The sequence below is a fragment of the Drosophila arizonae genome, chromosome 2, assembly GCF_054131065.1.
Source record: "Drosophila arizonae isolate 15081-1271.41 chromosome 2, UAZ_ARI_1.0, whole genome shotgun sequence".
Classification (NCBI taxonomy): domain Eukaryota; kingdom Metazoa; phylum Arthropoda; class Insecta; order Diptera; family Drosophilidae; genus Drosophila; species Drosophila arizonae.
The window spans coordinates 27,048,145-27,074,245 of record NC_142922.1 but is presented as its reverse complement, the minus strand read 5'-3'; the positions used below and the strand labels follow the sequence as shown (position 1 = coordinate 27,074,245).

At 38.1% G+C, this 26,101-nt stretch overlaps 4 protein-coding genes and 2 non-coding genes across 9 annotated transcripts in view; 1 reads left to right on the top strand and 5 right to left on the bottom strand.

Annotated features, from left to right (window-relative positions):
- Window positions 1-555: 555 nt before the first annotated feature.
- Sulf1 (Extracellular sulfatase Sulf1) overlaps window positions 556-26,101 on the top strand; it is a 42,355-nt gene continuing 16,809 nt past the window's right edge. For 2 of the 4 annotated variants that reach the window (XM_089462599.1, XM_018002966.2), the window contains exons 1-3: window positions 556-712; window positions 1,287-1,390; window positions 10,623-10,669. The gene's annotated coding sequence lies outside the window, so the exon portion shown is untranslated. Of the gene's footprint in view, window positions 778-908; window positions 1,096-1,286; window positions 1,391-10,622; window positions 10,670-26,101 lie in introns of those variants that run through there. The other 2 variants (XM_089462600.1, XM_089462601.1) reach the window with 2 other exon arrangements.
- On the bottom strand, window positions 12,665-16,319 carry LOC108621727 (hexose transporter 1-like). Its single transcript, XM_089462602.1, has 3 exons — window positions 16,066-16,319; window positions 14,004-14,176; window positions 12,665-13,936 (listed from the first exon to the last, which is right to left on the bottom strand). Exons 1-3 carry the CDS (start codon window positions 16,253-16,255, stop codon window positions 12,809-12,811), a joined length of 1,491 nt encoding a protein of 496 aa, XP_089318728.1. The 5' UTR covers window positions 16,256-16,319; the 3' UTR covers window positions 12,665-12,808.
- Window positions 16,763-19,236, bottom strand: LOC108609116 (uncharacterized). Its single transcript, XM_018000817.2, has 3 exons — window positions 18,863-19,236; window positions 18,257-18,429; window positions 16,763-18,197 (listed from the first exon to the last, which is right to left on the bottom strand). Exons 1-3 carry the CDS (start codon window positions 19,032-19,034, stop codon window positions 17,064-17,066), a joined length of 1,479 nt encoding a protein of 492 aa, XP_017856306.1. The 5' UTR covers window positions 19,035-19,236; the 3' UTR covers window positions 16,763-17,063.
- On the bottom strand, window positions 20,754-23,049 carry LOC108617098 (uncharacterized). Its single transcript, XM_089462603.1, has 3 exons — window positions 22,833-23,049; window positions 22,469-22,641; window positions 20,754-22,405 (listed from the first exon to the last, which is right to left on the bottom strand). Exons 1-3 carry the CDS (start codon window positions 22,948-22,950, stop codon window positions 21,230-21,232), a joined length of 1,467 nt encoding a protein of 488 aa, XP_089318729.1. The 5' UTR covers window positions 22,951-23,049; the 3' UTR covers window positions 20,754-21,229.
- Window positions 25,287-25,359, bottom strand: TRNAV-AAC (transfer RNA valine (anticodon AAC)). The gene has a single exon. It is a non-coding gene; the product is annotated as a tRNA-Val (tRNA).
- TRNAF-GAA (transfer RNA phenylalanine (anticodon GAA)) lies at window positions 25,472-25,544 on the bottom strand. Its single transcript has one exon. It is a non-coding gene; the product is annotated as a tRNA-Phe (tRNA).

Genomic DNA, 26,101 nt, shown 5'->3' with positions numbered 1-26,101 from the left:
TATATGTATATATAAAGGTGTACGTCTATGTCTAAATGTTATATGCAAAAATGCCAGAGAACTGTTGCCATATGCCTTATGTGTATTTGTTTGATTTTGTCCAACTTATAACTAGAAACTGAAATCCAAACCATAGCGTTAATCTTTTGCATGAGGTTTCTTATGTGTATTACATTTAAGCCAGCGTTGAGAACCATCGAAAATCAAATGAACAACTACTTAAATGAATTGGCATATAATGTGTTCTCTTTGCTTACATTTCTAAACTTTACTTAAATATTTTCTACTCCTTCATAACATTAAATTGAATAAGTAAATGGAATATTTTTGAAATTAAATAAACCAATAAACTGGGAGACAATGCATATTGTGTTTTTTAATTGGGATATTTTTAATATCAACGAAGTATTTTCATTATTATTAATTATATTATTCCATAATAGAAATATTCTTAAATTTAAATGAAAATTACAGAGTTAACAGAGCCAATCGTTAACATAATCTAAATAGTATCGTAATATGTTTATCGAAATTAACATATCGATATCAACCGCGCAAAAATCAAATACATCGACAACTACAGCTCAGTCGCAGGCAAAACATCGAACGTGTAGGTTGTAGCGCGGCAGCCTTCGTCGCTACGCGTACAATACAAAAACATTCGTTTTTTTGACGCGAGTTGCGACCAATAAACTACAACAATACATGAAAAGTATGTAGGGTAGCACATTTTGCGCCAAAACCAAGAGTAATAATAAGTGATTAGTTTGCAAAACGGTTAGCAAAGTGCCTGTCGTCCCGCGCACACAGTGTCAGTTGTCAATGCGCTTGTTGTGGCATCACAATAAATGCATTTACAATTGCCGCGGGCTTTTCAAATAGTACACAAACATACGTAAATATATATGCACTTATATAAATACGTATGTGTTTGTAAATATATTCGTGCGTGTGTGTGAACTTGTTATTAATAACGTAAAGTGCATTGGCGCTTGCCCAACCAGCTGAGCGGCGCGCGCGACGTGTGGGCAGCCGGCAACACGGATGAGTGTCGAGTGGGCTTCCAAGTTGGAGGTGGATTCATCAACTGTTTGGGTATTCTGGAATTTGTTTGGCCTTCACTGGCATCGCGCTCGCTTGCCCCTCAGCACGCACAATAGGCGGATTTTTATGGACAACCATTGATTAAATGATTTATGGCCAGTGTCGGAGAGAGACGATCGTGATCTTCTTTATTACTCCATTCGCCGGGTTAATTGAGTTTATTATTTCCACTAAAATTTCAGGCTAACACATAAAAGGGAAAGTGAAGTTCGCTACAAATAGTGAGGATAAACAAAAACCTACACTTAACTACAACAGCAAGGCCGGCACACCTGTCAGCTATAAGGTGCGTATATCAAAGTAAAAGATTATCTTAGATCTTCTGCGTGGAATGGCACTTTTGTCGTGTCGTTGGTTGGTGAGATTGTAGTTTGTAACTCGATCTTGAAGATTTGTGGTTAGCTGGCGGCTGCTTGCATCCTTGCGGCATCAGCGGCATCGACAGAAACCGCCGGCACTTCTTACCTACCTGGTGTCGCTTGCCAACCGACTCTCCCTCTCTCTCTCTCTCTCTCTCTCTCCCTCTCTCTTGCAGCTTCCGTTGCGTGCGTGTGGCAATTGTCGTTGCATCGACCGACAGAGTCCCTAATATGACCTGTGTGGCCATCGGGTCGCTGTGCTTTTCCGGCGTGTTAATCTATTGTTGTTATGACGATGCTTATCGCGCCCAAAGCAAAGCCAAACTGTTTGTCATTGCGGCAGGTGCGTCGTAACTTTTCTTTTTGTTTAACCAATGCGGCAATGACTCTGCCTCTGTTGCCGCCTCCACCTTTGCCCCCTCTACGCAAATGTCAGAGTTCATTTGTGCGAATGATTGACGGGCAGCTGTCCCGAATGCGAACCCAAGCCAAACTATGGGAACCCTTTTTCCAAAGTCAATGAGCCGCATCGCGTACGCAATTTATGTTAATTGTTCTTGTTTGTACTCTGCCGCACACTTCGCCTGGCTCCATCGGCAATCTAAAATAGTTGGCAACAATAAGAGGTTAACAATTAGAAAGTAGACCAATACATTGTGTACTAAAATAGACTATTAAGTTAGAATTGTTGAAAGATTAAACAATCGTTTATAAATCAAATTCAAAAACTATAAAACTTGCGTAGAACAACTTGTATTAATGGTGAAATAAGGAAATAGAGTTCAAATGATGTGTTTAAAAGTAGAGAATATAAATAACGAGCAATAGTTATCACTCCTTCAATTATTACAAAAAAAATGTTGATATTAATAATATAATGTTTATAAAAACATATTGCATATAAAAAATTACTTACAATGGAATTTAAAAAAATTATCTATATATTTATTTTCATTATTATTGGTATGTTGATATTAAAAATCTAATTTTTATAAAAGCTTAGAGCCTTAGAAGAAAACCTTAGAATATACTTATATTTGTATTTTAATAACTATTATCTGAACAGGAACTATGTTAATATTTAACAAAAATATATATAAAGAGCATTTGAACTTCGTTCAAGTCTTTGCTAGAAGTTTCTCCATTCTTTTGTTGCGCCTGTTGCATTTCCCGTGGGGCAAATAGCAACGCATTTAATTACACATTTTTTAGTTTTGACTTTTCACGCTGCAAGTGACCCAACCATAACGAAAAAGTCAGGGAGAGCCCGTTGCACCAACCCAGCCCCTTCCAGCTGGAGTCGACTCGCCCCGGCCTCGACAGGCTGACAACAGCTTTTCCGGCAATTCGACTGTCTATAGTCAGCCGCAACAAGTTGTTTGGACAACGCCGAGCTGTCTAATTGTTTTGACTGCAAAAATTTTCTCCACACCATTTTCGGATACTTTCGTTTCGCCTGAGAGCTATGGAACTAGTTTTGTAGCCTAGCCAGCATAAAGCAGAGAATCCGCTCAGCCTTGCATTGACTGACTTTCGACTTTTGGCAATAGCATTATTTGATGAATGGCAAACTGAGCTGTGCTTGGGATGGGCAATCAATCAGACTGTCCTCAGAACTGGGTGCCACACACACACACACATACACAAACGCATAGCTAATTGGCTAACAAGCTTGACAAGCGACGACCATTGTGTGTCTGCAACTGGCGCTCATTTGCATTTGCTATTAACCAGCTCCAGCTCCAGTTGTCTAGCCCCCAGCTCTGGCAGCCAGTCCAATACAAGCTCGACTCATTAGCAATAATAGCTAATGCTCATAGGGGTATTATTATTATGCAGACATAGAGACACATTTGAATATAGTCGTAAAAAGCGCCACAAGCGATGTCAACGATGGGCGCGTTTTAGGCGCCGTTTAATTGCGTCGCGCGCGTTTCTAGCGCGTTTTTAACCGGTTGCACATTGTGCATAAATATTTAATAACACAAACAGCAACAGCAACAGCTTTTTATGTATATTTTAATAGCAAGTGTCAATTAACATATGTATGTCCGTACATATTAATACACTTTAGATGCAGAACTTGACAGCCATTAATTAGTTTGAATTCAATTTAAATATTAGACTTTTTCTCTTCCTCTATCTTGTCTTTTTTTTCTATTTTTGTTTACTCAATTGATAAGGCTGTCAGGGGTCAGCTTGGAGCGTCGATTTAGTTTATTATTGGTGCCTAAAATATATTTTGAGAGTATTTTGGCATCACTTGCACGACACATGTTTAATATACAAGGTTGCAGTCTTTTAGCATACCCTGTAATGTGCTTCAGTCTCTTGTTAAATTTATCTTATTCTATTTACTTAATCAATTTATTTTGGCATGTTTTTTCCTTTTTTATAGCCTATAAAAAGTGCCTATCTTTTGTAATTTTGTTGATGAACTGGTTTTTAATAGCATTTTTATAGCTGTTTACTTAATTTATTTTAAATACTTCGCTGATTCTATGATCTTTGATATCATATTGATCTCGTAATAAAACTATTTTTAGTATGACATTGCTCAGATATAACTTTAAGGCTCCAAAGTATCCCTTGATATCGAATAGGTAAATCAAGCATTAATGAAAAACGGTGTTAAAAATTCATATGATAGCCCATTGATGACTTTTATGGGCCTACAAGAAATGCTGTTTATACAATCAGGCAATATTAATAGGGCTGTTAATGATTATTGTATATGTTTACGAGGCGTTGAAAAAGATATCGACAACAAATTGTAGGGCCTTTAAGTACTTAGCATGCAATTGCTGTGGCCAGACAAGCTCTGTGCTGCCTAGCCGTAAGGCTATTCCAATAAAGAGGATTAGGCCTAGCGACAATGGAGGACGTGGATGTCAGGGTAGATAGGTAGCCAGGTATATGCATATAATTATATACGCAAATGTGCGTAATTGCAGTGGCTATTAAAATAATTCAGCTCGTGCCGGCAATGAAACGCATCGTAATGGGCCTGGCATCTGGGGAAGGGTAGCTGATTACTTCAACCACGTCCGCCTCGGGGGTATTAACATAATTTTGCTAATATTTTGAGCAAAAGAGCCCACATAATGCGCTTAGAAATATGAATAAAAGCGGCATTAACCCGAATGACCACGCCAGCTGCTGCGAATTGCACAGGCACAACAAAGGCTCACACTGAGGCTGAGATGCACTTCGGATTCGGATGCGGCCTCCAGCTGCAAGATGAGCTGGGCTGAGCAAAAACGCGCCAATGCAACGGCTGCAGCAGCAGCAGCAGCAACAGCAGTGGTGACGCCAACTGCACCAAAGTGGAAAATCCTGTCTGACAACATTAAAACAAAAAAAAAAAAAACAAAAAAAACAGTAGAAAAAAGAAAAAGTAAAAAAAAAAAACGCACACAAAACACATAATAAGCGTGAAAAAAAGCAAAATGAGAGCAAACCAGAGCAAGCCAGACCGAGTCTGGCCTGGCCAGGCGGTGCCGGGCTGGGCCAGGATTAAAAAGGCAATGAAAAGCGAATGCGGCTAGAGAACAACAAGAAATTACGTACAATGTACAAACTGTTCTATCTACTATTCAGAAAGACTGCCCACGGCTAGCAGACTGAATGCCCTCGACTTGCAAAAGAGTTGTCCAGGATTATTTTCTAGTATTGATATTTGTATATTCTCTTATTTTAATTTCATTTAAAATGTTTAAACATCTCAATTGAGCAATAAAACATATAGTAAACTATTATTGCTTAACTTGATTTGAGTTCCAGTTTTCAAAAACCAGATTTCAGCTTTTATATAAATATTTAACAAAAAGCGTTTTTAAGATTGTTGAGAAATGATTATGTACATAAAATATAAAATATATTTCGATTTTAAATGGACTTCAACAAAAATTATGTATGTGTTTAATTAAAAATGAGCACATGTTAAATATATTAAAAGATGTAGAGATTTTTCAAATGATGTAAAACTAACAATTTTTAACTATATCTCAAAGCAACATATTCCCAAATATTCTATTTAAATTAATTTATATTTCCGTTATCCAAATCATTAATTTTTCTCGAAATCGTTCAAGTAATTTGAATAATTTCGTTCTGGGCGCTGCAAATTGCAAACTGAAATTATTGAAAAAATAACGAAAAAAGAAACTACTTGAGCCATAGAGCCATAATTTTGTACTGACAAAGTGCTGCTGTCAAAAGTCGGTTCATACAATTCCCAGAAATATTTTCAATTAACATTTGGCGAGGTAAGCTTCTTCAATGAGCCTCTCATCCGGCACGCTTTGCCTCGGCCTCAGTTCAACGTAACGCAATATATTTGGAGTCATTAATCACGGCGCCCGCAATCTCCAGTTCATTTAGCAACCTCAACACATAGTATGTATATATATATATAAAGATATATGTATATATTCTGATAGTTGGCGTCGCTGCTTTTCAACACATGCATTTCGTGCTGAATGTGCACATTTTTCATTTGTTTTGCCCAAATCTCAGAAAATTAAGGTAAATAATTTTCCATAAATATACGGAACGAAAGCATTCGCTCTGCAGTTGAAATCATAGTTGCGAAAATTTGTATACGTTTTATAGGCACATGCATTTTTCATTATTAATTGCTGGCTAATAGACTTTTATACATGTTTTTTATTTATTTTTCCTGCAATGACTCAGACTTTCAGTTGTTGAGGTAACTTGAATTAGTAATAAACAATATTTATGGACTTGTATAAGTCGGCTAACTTATTTAAGCAATTATTAAAATGTCACTAATCTTGATTATGCGACTCATCAGGCCATTAATATTATCTATTTCCAATAACCATTAACTTTTATTGTATTACGATAAATAATAGGCAGCGATCACAACAACAAAGCCTCTTTTATATCAACAGCGGCTATTAGGATAAATTTATTCCCTTATGATTGATTCTTGTATGCCTTATAAATGATGCTATTATGCTGTGAGCTGAAATATTTACTTTGTGCTGCTTTTTCTACTTATATACATATATAGCAGCATTTTTCTTCATTCAGTTTTTTGTCAAGTCGGCTACAAATCGAATCGAATATGTCATTTGCCGTGCAGACGCAGAAACTATTCGGTCTTTGTGCATGTTAAATAATAAGTGTGCCGGCATTTTGTCAAAGTCAAAAGCAGAAAAGGTAAAACATTTACTCATGTCATGCTACTTTCAAGCACACACACACATCTATACCCTGTATATGTCGTTGCATGTGTGGGAGTTTGACGGACCTGTCATTAGCAACAAATGGCAGGCCGTTGTTAACAAAAGGCCAGCAACTGCTGCTTACAGAAATGACAATTACTTTGGCCGCTGTGCTGTAAGTAATTTCACTGCTTTTTCTTACGGTTACAAATATTGAATAATTAATTTAACATTGTGCCTTATTGCGCGCCAAACCCAGAAATCAATTAATAACCAGTTGCGAATCGTAATTGCAAATTGACACAATTGCTGGAATTGCCTCTGATTGTTATTTATGCGCAGATGTTGGCACTAAATCAAAAGGTCTCATACTCTATATAATCATAAGAACAGGGACATGCCGGACTACACTGTAAATAATAAACTTATATTCATTTTATTATGGAATTCGAAATGTGTTTGCAATCATCTTAAGACAGGTCTAGGATGACAAGTCTTAGCTGGCTGAATATATATTCAAGTATTTTTATTATTACTATAGTTTTATGGTAACTTAAACTATTTTTTATATGCCTAAGTATATTGGATTATGTACAAGTCTTGATTAGAGTTTGCAGTCAAGTTGACTAGCTAATTGTAGTCTAGTCAGTAGCTATAAAATTGAAAAGCATTCGAAAGCTTTAACTTAACTTTAACTTCGCTACATACTTTTTGTCAAATTTTTAGAATTTTAAAAAGTTGCTCTAGGCGAAATGATTTCTCAAATGTATCAAATTTATACTTAAAAGGCATAAAGACTAGATAGACAAATTTTATTTGCAATAAAAACAAAAATTAAAAATTATTACAAATCATTTAAAATACATCTCCCCACTCTCTCTAAAAATTAAAGCTATTCAAAACGAATAGCAGTAGTCTTGGTGCACACACTCTCATTTGTCCGTTACTTTTAATGATTTGATCGATTTTATATCTAGAGTAGAATTTTCTCGATAATGTGTGGAAAACCTTAAATTTGAAATTTCAACCTCAAATAATGAGGATAATCGAATATCTAAAATAAATTAAACTGAAAGCTTAAATATTCAAAAAGAATATCAAAAAAGAATAAAAAGAATACATAATAAATGGATACAATAAGATATAATCAAGATATATTATAAGTGCTGATTTAATACAAATTATTATAATTAAATAGATCAGTTTTGATAATTTTATAAGTATATGCATTTATTAATTTTTTGCAATTATTATTAAATTATTTAAAAACTCTCTTTATTTGTAATAAAAAGTTATTACATTACCAAAAGATATCATTCAATAGATATTCCATCACAACAAAATAAGAGGATTTCCACTTATATTGGATTTCCGTTAACTACATTCCAAATACAGATAGGTTAGCTCTAAATAGCTTTCAACTTTCTCACACCCATCGTATATAGAGTGTCACGCCCCAGTGGGGGCGTAACTTTAGCCATTTGAATCCGAAGCCTGCACTCTAGCTATAGCTATCGCCCGAGCCTCGCCTCCTCATCCGCTGGGCCAGTGAAGCGTTAACTATAGCATTTTTGCCATTCCGTTTGTTTATTTGTTTGCATTGTTCATTTGACTGTATGAAATCATGCAATTACCTGTTCCGTAGTCATCGTCTTCTATTAATAAACCAGTGAGCCATTCAGCGATATCGTTTCGATATCTGCATCAGCTGATATAGGGGCAAGTTTTTGTGGGTTCGATGTGACACAGAGTCAGAGATCGTTGACTCTAAAGGCTCTTATCGGATGTAGGGAAAAGAGAGTAGGGTAAACTATATAGATAAAGCTGGCGGCATGATAAATGAACAGCTATCAATAATGAGAGGCTGCAGCAAGCACTCTCAATGCGGGCTTCACTCTGAGTATTTACCTGTAATCAAAACAGTTTATATATATTTGTGTTTTTTTTTTTTTTTTTTTTACTTCTTGTTCGTTCTCTGTTTGCACTTCAAATGTTTGTTTACATGCCTGTCTGTGTGTTTGCCGAGCCAGCGAGAAACAAACAGCGCGACGAGCGAGCCACTCACTTTTCCATAGCTCACTTAAACTTATTTACAGTCGTTTATTTGTTTGTTAGCATAGGCAAACGCTGCGTATACGCAATGCGCGCATCTTATCAGCGATTCAACTAGGCATTTGTTTCACTTTTTTATGGGCTTTAATTCGATTGATTTTATCGAAGGACACTGACGCGGCATTCACCCACTTTACCATCTGCTTCCATATCGAGCAATTTCCCCGCTTGACTTTTCCAATTTGCATATGCAATGAGTGCAGCTCGGGGCAAAGAAAAATGCAACCGTAATAAAGGTGTTAATGCTTACAGAAACTAACAGCCGCATAAGCAAACTAGGTTAAAGGCGAGTCGGGTGGGGCGGGCAAGGGCAAGCCATTGCGCATACGCAGCGTTGCACCTAAACCATAAAAAAAAAAAAAAACAATTCAGCACGGCTGCCACTGCTGCTGTTTGTTCAATAAAAGTTAAACGAGCTAGCGGCTTAACCAGGAAGAATGATTGCAAAACAAAAAGCCGCAACAGAAATACACTTTCTTTTTAAATCTTTATATATGTATATTAGACAACTTTATGATGAATGTCAATATATTCTATAGTCATATGCGCTTTAATCTCTGCCAAATGATATTGAAATTGTAAATTAAATTCCGACATAAAATTTATTCTGTGCACAACTTTAAATATCTCTATAAGGTATACTATTAGATTTAGTCAAAATGTAATCAATAATTGAAAATTAAGGTTTTTATATTTATGATTGACTGCCTGTCTGTCAGTTAGTTTTATTTTGAAACAGATCTTACTTCCTCTATCCATAAAAGTTTAGATATCTTTGGCTCTTTAGAGTTTTATTGCTTCATTCAATGCCTAGCAGGTGGCGCGAAAATATCGCATAAATCTTGGCTCGCAGTCACAGCTAGAGCTCGAAACTCAATTAAAATACCAAGTTCAGAGCCTGCCAACGTGCGAAACTGACAGCTGACAGATGGAGATGGAGATGTAGATGGAGACGTTGGTGGAGCTGGGAGTGAAAAGCGCCTGTGTCAGGTCACGGACTCTGTCAACATTTCACAGACTTCGTCACACACTCATTCACTCATTCACTTAGTCGTTCGCTCAGCCATTCGGTACAACTATCAATCATTCAAGACTTACATGGCTCATTTTTCAGCATTTCGTTTGCGGCAGGTGCAAAAGTGCAAAATTGTCGATTCGAAATAAGCCAAAGTTCAAAAGTTTTGTGGCCCTCACTGACAGCCTGAACAGGGCACAGGATATTGCTAATTGTTATATTTATAAAACACTCTCTGTTCGATTGAAACTCGCTTCAAGTTTCACGGCAAGCACAGCCCTTGTTTGCCAACACCTGTCAAATACAACATGCAGTTGCGTTACCTGTCGACAGTTGACTGTCCGCTGTCAGCTGTGAATACAGTGAGCCGCTTCTCTTTAATTATCTGAGCTCAACAATATATTATTTACTTCCTTAGCTGCCAGAACGTATGCTAAATCGAGACTAGATATGCAATTGGTTAAGCTTAGACTGATTTTATATATCTTAACTGATTCATATGGCTTAGTAGTTATTAAGTTCGGCTATTGTATATTTTGATTTAATATAATGAAAGTCCACGTCTGTGTATTTTATTAAAGATTTTAAGAGTCGCGAATTTCTGAAAATATCTAGAGATTCTTATAAGAATATTTCGTACAAGAAGAAGTTCAAAGTATTTTTCGTTTTTTCGCAATTCAAGAAACTTGAGCTTTATTTTGTATCTGTGTAAGCTTAAAAACATTTAATTTTCTTTAACATTATTTACCAGATCAGTAAATTTAATTTTTTATTATTAATAAAATAAAAGAGTTAAATAAATATCTAATACATGGCTTTCCCTTTAATTTTTGTTTGCAGATCTCGCTACACAGTTGAGGAACTTAAAGAAAAAAACCTTAATTCAAGTAAGTAACAGTAAGCATAAGTCCCGTTATTGGCAGACAGGTGATTCTCTTTTATGACTCTGTGACTTTTATGACTGAATAAATTAACTAAATGAAATCCGTGAACGTTGCGGCAAATCCTAAAAATAGTCTGGGACAATCACAGGGGTTAACGGTACTTCTATTCAATTCCAGACAATTAAATGCAGTTTCGTTGACTATTCGATTATTTCCACTTGAGTGAAGTTTATGCGCTGAGGGGAGAGGTAAGGGAAGTGAGGAACTAACTCGACCTGTCACCTCGCTGTGATGTGCATGGGCGATGCCTTCAATTGATGTAAAAATCACGAACATGCATTTAATTCATTTGGCGCCTCGTCTGGCAAATGCTGTGAAAGCTGAAAAACATCGGGCTAACAACATTTTTGCACGCATTTTGCAGCTTGTCGATTCGATTTAACTCAATTGGCCAACACACATTTCCCCATCTTGGCCAGCATTCAATCCATTTACGAAAGCTCGTATATAGGTGTGTGTGTGTGTGTGTGTGTGTGCGTGCGCCATTTAGGGGCATTGAATACTTTTCCCAGCTATGGCTGGGCTGCTCAGTTGCAATGGTCCTTTATTGCCATTCCTTCATTAGGTTCGTATCTTGTAGATATTTTAATGCAATTTTTATGCGCATTTCTGCGCGATATAATGTGTGGCTGTCCTACAACCATTCACAACAAACTCAATTGTGATTCATGAGGCATTCGATTCGCAAGCCCATTTGTCCACTAGCTAGTACAGGCAACCAGAAAGCTCTTGAGATTCTATTTTATCTGGAAATCGTCAATTGCTGTTAAAAAGAGAATTTTAATCCATCAAAGAATGATTTTCTTTCTAGACTTAGAGCAATAGCAATTTAATTTAATGATATATATTATATACAAATATTTTGCAAGCATAGAAATAATTTCAATTAAATATATAACTTATTATTATATGTAATAATATGTAAGAATGTAATAAGAATTACAGAAAGGATCAGATCCTTAGCAAAAATACTATTTATTAAGTTAATTTATTCTTGCAATTTTTATTGAAACAGTCAACTTTTCCTGGATATAATAATAATAAAATATTAATATGTAGGGCTTATTGCATTCCCTACGCTCAACTCTACTTAATCTAAGACAGCAGCTGTGGCTAACAAACTAAATCCAATGATCCACAAATATGTAATAAACACACATTCAATGTTGGCAACATAATCTGAACAGACTTTTCAACTTTTAATCTTCACAAATAAAGCGACATTAAAGTGTCAAAATTAGTAGAGCCTAGCAGCATGGGCCGATATTGCTGCTAACCAAACTACAAAGCTCTACGAGTAGGGAATTATGCCACGCCATGCACGAGGCCGAGGAAGTTTATCCCGCTCGCACAGCCAGCAGAGACATAAATTAGTTTATAATAAAAAATTGAAAAGATAGAGAGAGAGAGAGAGAGAGAGAGAGAGAGAAAAAAACCGCAACGACCGCAAGCTTATAAAAATAGTCTTCATTGGCTGCGTTGTGTGAAAATTAACAGCATCAAGCATTCGAGAAGGCATAAATTGTAATAAAAGTCGAAAAAATGAAATAGCTGCTAGCAAATGGGAGAAGAAACCAACTATGAATGTTGCAATGGGGTGTAACCAACTGCTTAATACCCGTTCACAGTCCAATTATAACTGAAAACTAAACATGCTCGGTTGAAAATAACCGAACTGTTAGGTATTTCAAGTTTAATGTTGAAATGAAAATATACTTGCTCTAGTTTCTGTTAGGCATGCAAGATAAATACTCATATATTATATCTAATATTTGATATAATTGAACAGCAAGACGAAACATTGACAAACCCTATATACCATATACTCTAGGCGAGATAAAAAGAACGACTATGATGTATGCACTAATAGCAGCCATGCAGCCAAAGCTAAGAAGCTGTGTATTTGAAAGTTTGGGAGCGTAAAATGCGATGCGAAAGTTTGTTGTAATTTTAAAAATGTGAGAAACACTTTATTGTCTACAATAATGATACATTTTCTGTGAGTAATTGCTCGCTATATAAGGCAAGTTAAGAAGGAGAATGCGAGCTCAAATCCAATAATGCTCTGTGCTAAGCCTCTGCTTAGTGAGCCATGACATCATGAACTCGATTGAATCGCTCGGTGGCCTGACGGAGCGATAGACCGCGCGTCTCTGGCATCAGCACGGCAAAGATAATTAGGCACACCACCAGGATAATGCCCACAGCCAGGAAGTATTGGTAGAATACATTTACATTCATTGGGCATGTCTCAATAACAATGATGTGAATCACTTGCTCGAGGCAGACGATCAGGCCGATAAGGAAATACTTCACCTTCAGGGGGAACGCCTCACCCAAGTAAGTGGGGGTGCAGGAAATGTAGAGCCCAGCAAAGAACTGGAAGGCCATTGACAGACGAGAGACCTGGCTCATGTAATAGGTGCTTATTAGCCTAGTCGTATCGGAATAGATGCCCGCCATACCCAGCATCAGGCCGGCCATGCACAAGAGACCCAGTAGGGAAACGAACTTCCGTCCCACGGTGTCCAGCAGAGCCATGGAAAAGAAGGTGCCAAACCAGCGCAGCAGGCCCCACACGATGATGGGCCAGTTGAGGGCTAACTCGGCAACAACAGTGCTTGTGATCATTGAGTAGCTCAAGGGCAATGAGAACGTGAGCGGCACGAGGCAGCGGCTGAAGAGCATTTTGACGAAGGGCATCACGGAGGCCGCCAATTGGGCACCGGTGCTCTGGCTGGCAGCCGTGGCCACGTACCGCTTAGCTTCGTCCAGGGCTTCGTTATAGATTTCAGCATTCCCACTGTGGGCGTAGAGCATCTTCAGCTGTGTTAGCGCCTGTTCCTCATTGTTTTTGCGTAGATAGAAGATGGGCGATTCGATTGATACGACCACAAATGCTGTGGCAACCAAGGAGAAGACAATGCCAAAAATGCCATGCGCACAGTTGATGCCGACACCTGAACTAGTGTCCATCTGTGTGTCTAGGATCACCTGGATGGCAATGCCCAACGCCAAGCTGTACTGCTCTAGGCCGCACCAAAGTCCACGGCTGTTCTTCATCGTGATTTCCGAATTGTGTATGATGAAGGTAACCGTTAGGAGTCCGATGCCTATTCCACCCACATAGCGTGCTGCTAATAATGAAGTATACTCCGATGTGCTCACGAAGATAATTCCATCAATCAACTGCATCAGTCCGCCTAATGTCTAAATCAAAATAGAGTCATTCGATTATTACCTGTTTTAATTTGTCAATAATTTTCAACTTGCTCACATAGAATACCCATTTGGGTATGTGGGTAATGGACAAGCCCGCCACAAAGGCGCCGATGATGACGCCAATGAACCAGCTGTACTGCATCTCCGAAGTTGTGGGCAAATCCGTCGATATATTCCAGCCAAGGCCCTGGGCCATATCCATTCCGCCATAGGCAAACAACAAAATGCCTAGAGTAAAGATATGTTTGATCAAAATTTTGCTTCAAATAAAGTAGATTGAATAGGGATATAAAATATTACACTATTATTTATTTATACTTATTTATACTACTCCTTGCCTTTGAAGCTATGCGTATTTTTTTCAAAAGCAACGCACTTAATTCGATTCTTAATGAAATCTCAAACATATCTCATAAAGCTCTTAATCTACTTGCTAGTTCTATTTGATACACTTGAAACTTTAATACGGGTATTTCAGTTAAATATAAACTGGCTGGAAGAATTATTGTCGATATGAGATGATAATGTTGATAATTCTTCAGTTTATGCAGCTTATTCATATGTGTGGGGCTCTTCTCTATTAAATATAAAAAAGTAATTATAAGTAAACCACGTGGCATTGCATTTAACTCATATTCATATTTAAATGTCAAATAAAAATAGTTATAAGTAAGTCAGAGGGTCAAGTAAAGCAAGTAAGAAAGCTCTAGTCGAGACTGCTCGACTAGGAGATACCCTGAACCGTCCAAGCTGATATTCTAATCATTCTGCCTTCTTTTATGCACACATACATACACATGCATTCACACGCACGCATAAGCCTGCGCTCTGCTAACTACGCAGTAAGCAGCGACTGCGCTTGGGCTGCGCTGCAGTGTGGGCAATATAATGAGAATTTATTTGTTGAATAATTTCTTTTGTAGACATACGATCTTAATGAAACTTTCAGAGCGTAATCATATGGTGAATATGTGTGTACATTCCAAAGCCCAAGTATCTAGTACTTGAAATGCGTTTTTTACATATTGGGGTTTTTTACAAAGGGGGCGTGGTATCCAAAATCTGTAAATTACAAAATCTTTGTATCGATTAACTTTATATACGACGCAAATTTGAAGACTCCAGGTCTAAAAATGTTCAAATTAGGCTCAAAAAAACAAAATCAATTTTTCGATTATTCTCGATAAAAAAAAGTTGTCGGGCGATTTATCGAAAAAAATAAATCAAACTCGTACTGCGTATGGTACTCACGAGTATGCATGCCAAATTTCAGCTCTCTAGCTCTTATAACTTCTGAGATCGACGCACTCATACGGACGGACGGACAGACGGACAGGGCTATATCGACTCAGCTCGTCGCGCTGATCAAGAATATATATACTTTGTGGGGTCTGCCACGCCTCCTTCTGCCCGTTACAAACTTTTTCACAAAACCATTATACCCTGATTTCCCATTTTCAATGGGTTCAGGGTATAATAATTAGCCCTGTTATTGTCATTATATTTCTCTTGAAAACAATTACAAAATGGATTTTCAAATAAATATATTATGTGTTTGATGTACTTTAATGTTATTATATCTATTTATAGTGGAATATAAAAAAAAACCATCACGAATGAGTTTGGCTTCATTGATTTTTTGACAACTAATGGGGTTTTTTTATAACCAAAATTTTGTAGAAGTTTTTTTTATGACTATATTTCATTTGATGATTGCAGTCAAGAATGACAGGGAATTTCGAATTTGTTAAACTATATATGTATAATATATCTATATCATCAAATACTGTTACATATATTTGATATGAAATGTCAATTAATAAGCTACGTAGCTTAATTATGTAGATAACGCAATATCAGTTCTTGAACACACGAAGAAGAATTTCTCTTTTTAAGCATTTGTGTCATATTTCTAGAATTTATGATCCTCAGTTTCAATATTAATATATAATATACTATGTATACTATATATTATTATTTATATAGAGTATATGTGTATAGTATACATTTATTTATTAATTTATAATAATATATGTATATATATATATATATATATATATATATATATATATATATATATATATATATATATATATTTTTTTTTTTTTGCTTCCCACCTGATGTCGCTGTGTGAGCATTCTGCTTGGTGGGTCGTCGAGTCCGCACCTGAACATAGGTGGCTTGTGGTGGTAGGGGAGCAGGACCTGCAGTTACATAGGTTACCTGCGCTGGCTGCGATTCGTTTCTGGTAACATAGGTAACCTGCGCTGGCTGTGCTTCGTTTGTGGTAACATAGGCGATAGTCATTTCTGTTGGTCACTTATTGGTCACGCGTGAGTTAAGATTCGTTCGACATAAAGGCTACTTCGTAACTGACTTCGAAGCGTCAATTTGTTCACATTTATGTGAAAAAGAAAACTCTGTTATCATTATCTAGTTATAGATAATGTATAAATATTGTAATCAGCATTTGCTTGGTCGTCTTTACCAGCCCCTTGACCAACCCACTTCTGATTTTGATTCATTATGGAACTGGAAAAAATACGCGTTTAATTACTGTTAGCTTAATTGAGTTACTCATACATAAATATATCTCTATATCATATACATATATATGTTTATATAAAAATATATAGAATTGCAAATTCGTGAAAAATATTTTGTCTTGGCTATATGTTAAGAGAATAGCGCAGTTCATAAACAGATCATTTTCAAACTGAAAAGTATTTCGCATGCAAAACTTAATCTAAATGAATTTTAGCATGATAAATATATAGGAATGAGGCTAATTAGGCACCCAATCATAATATGTAATATTTTTATTAATTTTTATTTTGTACATTTTAGTTGATAATATTATAATAATATTAATTTTATTATTATATGTGATGCAGGTATCAATTTTATTTTTAGTAATATTTAAGAAGTAATAATTTATATGTGCCTTGAATAATATTGAGGCTAATCCATAGTCAATGAATAAGTGTTGGAAACGTTCAGCTCTTCAGGAACTTAATCATTGCTTCAATGAAATTTGAACAAAGGTCCAGCTGGATACAAGCAGAATACAAATTTGACCGTGTCAAACATGTTTGGCCCCACTGTAAGTTGGTTCTTAGTAAGACATCACGTCATAGTAGCGACAGAAACGTTCGTTAGCCTGTCGGAGGGAGAGGTCTCGAGTTTCGGGCATCAAGACTGCAAAGATGATCAGGCTGACCGCCAATATAATGCCCACGCCAACAAAGTACTGGAAGAAGCAGTCAGAGGTCTTGCCGAATGTGACGATCACAATGATGTGAATCAGCTGCTCAAGGCACACGACAAAGCCAATGAGATAAGGCTTCACCTTCATGGGGAAAGCCTCGCCCAGGTAAGTTGGTGTGCTGATCACGAAGAAGCCAGCAAAGATCTGGAAGGCTAGGGAGACGCGAGACACTTCTGCCATATAATAGGTGCTTGAAAAGTTTGGATCGTGCGTAAAGATGCCAGCCAAAGCGAGCATGAGGGCCGCCATGCACAGGAGTCCCACCAGCGAAATGAACTTGCGGCCGAGCTTGTCCACGATGGCGATTGCGATGAGGACGCCAACGAAGCGCAGAATGGTCCACAAAATTATTGGCCAGCTGTGCATGGAACCCTTCCAGACCACAGTGCTGTTCAGCATGGCAGCGCTGAGCGGATATGAGAAGGAGAACGCCACAAGGCAGCGGCTGAAGAGCATTTTGATGAAGGGCATTCCGGATGCCGCGAGCTCTTCGCCGAAGCTGCGACTGTTGCTCTCCATGACGTAGCCCTTTGCCTCGGCAAAGATGGCCTCGTATATATCCGTTGGCACCGCGGTGCCCAGCAGCTGAGTCTGACAGTTGCGCGCCTCGTCCTCGTTGTTGCTGCGCAGGTAGAAGATGGGAGACTCAACGGACATGGCCACGGTGCCGGTGGCCAAGACGGTGAAGATGATGCCCATGATGCCATGCGCCGTATTGATGTTAATACTCGAGTCGTAGTCCCATTGCGAGTCCATCAGCACCTGGATGAGTATGCCCAGGGACAAGCCGAATTGCTCCATGCCACACCACTTGCCACGTGTATTGCCAAGAGTTACCTCCGAGTTGTGTATGATGAAGGCCACCGTGATCAGTCCCATGCCCACCCCGCCCACATAGCGAGCGGCTCTAATTGGGTCGTACTTGAAGGGTGCACTCACAAAGATAACACCATCAATGAACATCATGACCCCGCCCAGAAGCTAGAGAAGCGAGCACTCATTAGCAGTTCGATTCGGTTTGCATAAATTCTCTGACTCACATAGAAATATTTCTTCGGCACATGGGTTATTACAAGACCTGCTACAAAGGCTCCAATGATGACGCCAATGAACCAACTGAATTGAATCTCAGCTGTGTTTGCAATACCAGTTCCCAGATTCCATTGAAGACCCTGGGCCATATCCATTCCGCCATAGGTAAAGAGCAGGAATCCTAAGCGAACCAAATAGTATTATTATCATGAAATTATTTCTCTTAATCGAAGACAAAACAAATGAATTTGTCTACATACAGTAAATCCAATTCCCGTTAATAGCATTTTAATATATAATTAACTGTTAATTCGTATTTTACTAAACGTATTACATAATGCATGGAGAGTCACCTGATGACAAGGTGCGTAAATTGAATACAACTTTTATTTCTATTCATATTATAATTATTGAATTGAATTCAAATTATTGTGTTTTGTTTTGGAATGCATTAAAATGTTAGAGAATCGAATTTAATTTCAAAATTGAAAAATCATATAATGCCGATTGAAGCAAAGAGAGTGCCATAGAGAGGCATTCCAAAACTTCTTATCAGGAATTTAGTCACATATTTAAATTTTTTTGGTTGGGCGTTTCCATTTCGGACGACTTACCAAAGGTTGCCGTGTGGGCGTTGTGGCCATTTGTCCAGCGATTGTAGCCGCGCTGGGTTCGAGGATCTTCGATTACATCGATGTAGGTCAGTTGCGGTTGTGGGGCGCTCGTTGCTACAAAGGCTGGCTGCACACCTGGTGCTGGACCGCTGATTACGTAGGTGGTCGCCATTGGGACTCGCGTGGACTCTCAACTCAACCCGCTAAACGATTGTGCAAAACTAATTTGTAGCAGATAATTTATGCGTTTATTTATCGTTAAATAAAGAATTCGTTATCTGCATAAAAATGTCAGATATAGATATTATTAACATTTTATAGATAGACCAAAGTTTTGTGCTCTGCGGACCAGTTAACTTTGGTATCTGCGGCAGCTAGATACGATTGTGATTCACTTCGGCTTGTCCCTGCGTATGCGTAGTCCCCAGAGACAATGTTCATAGTGCCGATTACGAGTCGCGTTTGGCCAAGTATGTGGAAGAGCGAATTGTGACTCACTGAAAACTATTGAGTTCGTGTTCTCGGCTGGGGGACACCTTTGCTGAATCAGCGCAAATATTTTGCTGTCATTGGCTAATGATATGCTGGCCAAGACTGATTAGCTACTTGATGCGTGTCAGATCATATCATACAATTTGCGTAAGAACCTCTCTTATTGGAGCTCTTCTCTTCTTAAAGTTTGTGGTGTGGGGAGTGCTAGACCAACAGTTAGTTGCGTGGGTTACTTAACAGCCATGGATCTATAAAAAACATTTTACTCTGGGAACAGCATTCTTACATAACTTCATTTTTATACACCTATTCTTTTTGCTATACTTTATGCAGTTTTATTTATACATACATATACTCAAGCAACTTCACAAAAATATATATCACTTAAATAATAATAAACTGTAATAATAAGTGATATACAATCTATATGAGAGCAGCTCAGCGTCGAAACTAGGGTATCTGCGAGTCGATTAGCTCTACGGTTTCACTCGTCTATGCTGGCAATGCCTTAGACCCTCTGCCATATTCACATAATGTTCACAAATCTAAAGAATCCCCAGATAACAAAAATATGTATAAGTTATTGATCATGTGTTAGATTATTATTGTCAACTAGTAACAAATTGATAAAAATATCAATACTTTTATTACTTTTATTCCATTTCTCATTTTGTTGATATCAAAATCTAAAATATATTATTGTTAGTCTTTATCACACTGTATACTACAAATAATTATACGCATTTGTTAGACGTCTGCATGAATGGCAAAAAAAGCACATTCAACTGTACAAAGTCATCATTGAATTGAGTGAAAACTTGTACAAAACGAAATGAAAATGAGTGAGCGATTGAATTCGTGTTTCTCTCGGCAGCACAAAAATATAGCCAAAAAGAAACGAAGTGAGTGAGTGAGCAGCAGAAGCTATTAAATGTTGTATATTGAATACATTCGAATATTGTCAGCTGTTTTCTGCTGTGTGTATCTGTTAAAAGAAAGAGGAAAAAATAAAGAAATATGTGTGCAATGTATTTTTTGTTGTGGAATTTTTAACTTATATATTTATTACAAATAATTAATTAATAATATTAGAATTTAAAAACATAATTTTATTAATGCTATCAGGGTTGGAAGCTATTGACCAAATAAATATTAAATCTGCAAATATCAACACAGAAAACATATATAGACGGTTACAACTACACACTTTGTTAGTAAAACTAAAACACAAGCTTTATACAAAACAAAACACAAAAACAACACGCTGGTATTTGCCGAAAAATACATACATTTTTTCCTGCAGCTTCCGCTTCCATTTCGCACGTCTGCTCATAATTTCTCAAAGCACAAAATGAATACACAAAATATTCTTCGAACTACTTGAATAGTTCGAGTGTTTTCGAAGTTTTCATTTCACTTTGCTCTTCTTTCGTTATACTCAGTCATTCGGCATGAGACACAACATGTTCGTCTTGCGAAACAGTAGTATACACATTCGTCTCATTCTGTCCTTTTCACTCAATCATATTCTACTCAATTTGAATGTACTCAATGTGGCTTTGTTATGAATGTAATCATGCAGACGTCTAGCATTTGTACACCAAATTTCGAACTACCGACAATACAAATTCTCAAACAGAAGAATGCAAACGTGTTCGGTTGGTTTTAAGAAATATCTCCAAACTAGTTCCGTTTTCAACGTGTTAAAATTTAAACTTAAATTATATACAGTAAACAATTGTATTCTTTGGCTTTCTTTATTTTACATTTTTCTTATGGGCACAACCTATCACTAATTGGATTCCTGTTTTGTATAACTAAACTTAGATTTCCCAGCTTGAAATATTGAAATGATTTTCAAGTATATAGGAGACTTCAGTTGAAAGGTTTGCCTCGTTGTCGTATCCTCGCTAGTGGGCTTTGAAAGGTTATGTCATGAAGGCGGCGGAAGCGATGGCCAGCCTCTCGTAACGTCATCTTTGTGGTTTCTGGTAGCGTCACCAACAGGATAAGCATGCTTATCAGCAGGATAATGCCGACGCCCAAATAGTATTTGTAAAAGCTGTCTGCACTCTTTTTAAAGGTGACGATCACAATGATGTGGATCAGTTGCTCGATGCACACGATGAGGGCAACGTAGAAGGGCTTGACTCGCATGGGGAATGCCTCGCCCATGTAGGCGGGCGTGCACGCAACGAACAGGCCTGCAAACATCTGGAAGGCCATGGAGAGGCGACATACCTGCCCCATGTAGTATGGACTCTGCGTGTTGGCGTAGTTGGAGTAGATGCCGGCCATGCCCAGCATCAGGCCGGCCATGCAGACAAGGCCTAGCATGGCGAGGAGCTTGCGGCCCAGCTTGTCCATCACTAATATGGAAATGAGAGTTCCGATCCAACGCAGAATTCTCCACACGATGATGGGCCAGCTGTATAGAGTGCCCTTCCAGGCTTCGCTGCTCGCTATGATTGTCTGGGTGAGCGGCATCGAGAAGCTGAATGCGACGAGGCAGCGGCAGAGCAGCATTTTGATAAAGGGAACAATGGCAACAACTAGATCGTGCCCAATGGTCTCGTGTATGCCCTCCGAGACGTAACTTTTGTTCTCTTCCAGTGCTTCACGCTGATCACTTGGAGTTGCTTTTTTGTCCATCAGCTGCCATTGGCAATCACTTGCTTTGTCGCAATCATTGCGGCGCAGGTAAAAGATGGGCGACTCCACCGAGAGCATCAGGACAGCTATGGCAACAATAGCAAAGGCAATGCCAATGATGCCGTGCACTTGATTGTTGCCAATAGGCAGGGCCGGGTTCCACATCGAGTCCATGATCACCTGCACGGCTATGCCCAAGCCCAGGCCGGACTGCTCCACGGCGCACCACTTGCCGCGAGCGTCGTTTGGCGCCACCTCCGCGTTATGTATGATAAAGGCCACCGATATGAAGCCAATGCCAATGCCTCCAATGTATCGAGCTGCGACCATAGCATCGTAGTTATATGGCGCACTCACACATATAATGGCATCGATCAGCTGCAGCAGAGTTGCAAAGGCCTGGATAGAACAGGAGCATTAGTCAAACACAATCTTTTGATAGTCTTTGATTTTCTCACTCACATAGAAGAAGAGTTTGGGCACGTGGCTAAATGCAGCTGCTCCCAATATAGCCCCAATAATGACGCCAATGAACCAACAGAACGAAAATTGTTGGGTGTCTGCAATTCCAGTGTACAAATTCCAGCCGAGGCTCTGAGCCATGTCCATGCCGCCATAGGAAAATATTACCATTCCTATGAATTAGATTGATAGAAATCAAATTGGGCTTTTCTTCTGCTAAATTTAACTCAATGCAATTTTCGGTAATTGATCGGAATTGCATTTGGCATAGTTTTGATTGTATTTATAATTAGGTCTTCTTTTTTGAACTTTGTTATAATTTTAATTGCTTCTAGTTCCGCATATCATTGTTGCATCTATTCACCTGTTATGATGGAATGTAATCTCTGACGATTGACACAGCAATTCTGCAGCTTGCTGTCAGGTCGGGTATTACTTCCCACCTCTATAAATATATCTGTGTTGCTTTGACCCAAAGCCATTTTGTTTTAGTCTTTATTGGTGGTTTGTTCGATTCGATGGCTGGGCCAAAACTGTTTTCTAATGGTCAAATAAATGTGTTTTTATAAGCAAGGCACATCGACAGCATTGGCTATATTGATGTCTGCCAATCGGAATCATGCTAACTGAACTGTTAACAGATAACGGACAGCAGACGGTAGACGGTGGATAGCTGATAGCAGCGGTCGGTCAGTAGCCGACTGTGATTCATGCGAACTAAAGTTCGGCATTTCTTTTGCGGAGACCCCACCTGAATTAAGCCCTTACGATTGATTTCGTAAAGCTAATAATTGTCGTGACTCATTGCAGTGCAGTAGAACACTTTGAAAACGGCCGTACTGAATCAGCATAACTTAACTTTGCTTAAAGTCGTGTGTCAAATTGTTCAATGACTTGTAACACTTGAAATTCATTAAATGCATTTACATGTGCATCATCTATCGTTATTAATAGACTTTTGATAGCCTAGGTAATGTTACATTTATTCTATACAAAACAATACAAATAGTCATTATACAATTATTTATTAATGTGAAATTTTGAAATCTACAATAGTTAGGTACATCTATATATGGAACATCTATATATGATAGTATGGAATTGTATTTAACTTGTTTATTTGAGCTGAGGAGGACAGCTTATCATATATGCTATATATCCCTGACTACCCTAAGCTAAAAACCCAACCTTGGTTTAGGTATTTGCTATCAAATTGCATAACAAAGACTTGTTTATTTGTTTTGTTTTTTGATTATTTCTGTTGACAGACAACAATCGTTTGAGATGCTTCTCTTGCTAACTTCTACTAAGATCATTGCAGATTCCATAAATATTGACACAATTCGAACGGCGTTGAGTTGTATTATGCCATCAAAGTCGTAATTGGATCCAAGAGATGAGTTATTATTATTACTACACTTTACAAGCATTTATAATTAACTAATGCACTTGGCGTGTTGGGTGTTGCCACACCTTGGCCCAACCCTAAATGACTGGCCGGGCCACTTGAGATGTGGCAAGTGTCTAATATGGATGGGACTGTGCAACATCTTCATTAGCTGACAGCGCAAACAAACGTCATTAATGTTGCAGCATCAGTCGACAGCAGGCAACCGACCCAGGCAACATCCCTCAGGCGGCAATCTCAAGTGTTTGCTCGAGTTGTCTGAAATTGCGTAAAGTCTGCTCTATAACTGGAGGCTGCACCACCAGCTCCAACTCCAACTCCAACTCTAACTGCAATCCCAAACCAGACTCCATCGTTGCTGTAAGCCAATCTATCTTGTTGCGCATCAAACTGTCAAATTGTACACATGTCTCTGGCACTTCTGTGAGAGGATGTTAGATGGGAGGGGAGGCGGGTGTGGGAATGCGAACTCTTGGCTGCTCCTTGTCATTTGTCACTGCTCGACAAATTAAGCAAATGTGACGCCAAATGGCCATCGCTTCCATCTGCCATCTTCGCAACGCGTCGCCTCATATTTTGAGGCATTCAAGTACATTTTAATGAGTTTATGCACCAGGCTGTCTAATGGCTCAAAAATTATGAGCGCCGCATCAAGTGCCACATCCAGCATCAGCATCAGCACCAGCACCAGCCCAAGCGAGCACATATCAGCATTAGCACATGGTGCCCATAATTCACATCCAGACACAGATACAGATACAGATACATATATAGATACTAATACAGCTAGCTGGAGACATCTGAGCACTTTGCATTAATTTCTGTATACATACATGCCCGTCTCGTGTCTGTCTGTGCTTGTTTGTGTGCGTGTGTGAGCAAATGCTTCAAGGAAGTGTCTGGCAGTGCCACTAATGGAGTCTAATTACCCCGACCGACAGGCGACGACCGATGCGGATCCCTCCCAGTGCCTTTGGCTAATAAAAGCATATTAAAACGTTTGTCGTTCTTATATGCTTGACAGACAACCAGACAGATAGAAAACATTGGCGCTTGACGCTTGGCGCTTTGACTGACTGTTGCTCATTATTTATTTTCGTGCAATCCAAATAAAGCGCAGACTGTAGATCATCAGATTGCACATCATAGCCCGAAGAATTGAATAGCTCGAACAGACATAAATGTGTGATGAAAATGTTCTTTTCCAATCGTTTTCATTGCAACGCACAATTCGCTGAAAATGTGAATATATAGTGGGACGTTAAAATCTCATGAATATCAATTTCTATTACATTTAAGTTATATTTTAATAAAAAAAAATCGAATGTCAAACCATTTAAATAGAAGCAATGAGTGATATAATAATTTGTAATAATATTTTTAGAAGTCTTTATAAAATAAATAACAATATGTTTCCGCCCGGGATTGAACCGGGGGCCTTCCGCGTGTTAGGCGGATGTGATAACCACTACACCACGGAAACTTGGTCTAATTTAGTTTAGGCAAAATAAAATTTCAAGTGTCTAAAATTAAATTGAAAAAAAAAAAATATATATATATATAATAATAATAAATAAATTGCAAAAAGTTCCGTATGCCGAAACCCGGGATTGAACCGGGGACCTTTAGATCTTCAGTCTAACGCTCTCCCAACTGAGCTATTTCGGCGATGGCGGATTTGGCGGCAAACGACTCATGGAAATCAATTTGCAAATGCAAAGCACACGCAACATATAAATATATATGTGTGTGTCTGCAGGCATAATAATAGTCTACACTGCTGAACAAAGTTGAAGTCCAACAATGTAAGCAACACTAAGAAGAAAATACTAGCGCCTCGACGTTCTATAAATAGATAGATGATTTCTTATGCCCAATATTACTTATATGCTATATAAATCACTAAAATTCACATTTGCGCAGCTTTTGGCTCGCTTTATATTCATTTATTTATTTATTTTTTGTTAGACAGACAGCCATGAGAATGGCGCTGACAGTTGGACGTCTTTATAAATTTTGCTGCAGTTGGAAAACTTTTTGCAGCTGCAACATTTTCTCGCGCCTAAATGTAACTTAGTTCAACGGCGTCTATTTAATATTTCAAGACATTTTATGCACATCAAACAAACTTTTCAGGCTGACAATTGGTAGCTGCACTTGCGTCAATTAAAAGAGAAAAGTTTATGGGAAAAAAAAAACACATTTTACAACATTTTTATCAAAGA

Coding starts and splice junctions, on each gene's coding strand:
- LOC108621727 (XM_089462602.1), bottom strand. CDS start 16,255: ATGACTATCGCCTATGTTACCACAAACGAAGCACAGCCAGCGCAGGTT. Junction 14,177..16,065: donor TGCTCACACAGCGACATCAG/GTGGGAAGCAAA, acceptor TCTTTACTCTAG/GCATTTTGTTGTTTGCCTAT. Junction 13,937..14,003: donor TACCCAAATGGGTATTCTAT/GTGAGCAAGTTG, acceptor ATTTTGATTTAG/ACATTAGGCGGACTGATGCA.
- LOC108617098 (XM_089462603.1), bottom strand. CDS start 22,950: ATGGCTTTGGGTCAAAGCAACACAGATATATTTATAGAGGTGGGAAGT. Junction 22,642..22,832: donor ATTACATTCCATCATAACAG/GTGAATAGATGC, acceptor TCTAATTCATAG/GAATGGTAATATTTTCCTAT. Junction 22,406..22,468: donor TGCCCAAACTCTTCTTCTAT/GTGAGTGAGAAA, acceptor TGTTCTATCCAG/GCCTTTGCAACTCTGCTGCA.
- LOC108609116 (XM_018000817.2), bottom strand. CDS start 19,034: ATGGCGACCACCTACGTAATCAGCGGTCCAGCACCAGGTGTGCAGCCA. Junction 18,430..18,862: donor CGCCCACACGGCAACCTTTG/GTAAGTCGTCCG, acceptor TGGTTCGCTTAG/GATTCCTGCTCTTTACCTAT. Junction 18,198..18,256: donor TGCCGAAGAAATATTTCTAT/GTGAGTCAGAGA, acceptor TCGCTTCTCTAG/CTTCTGGGCGGGGTCATGAT.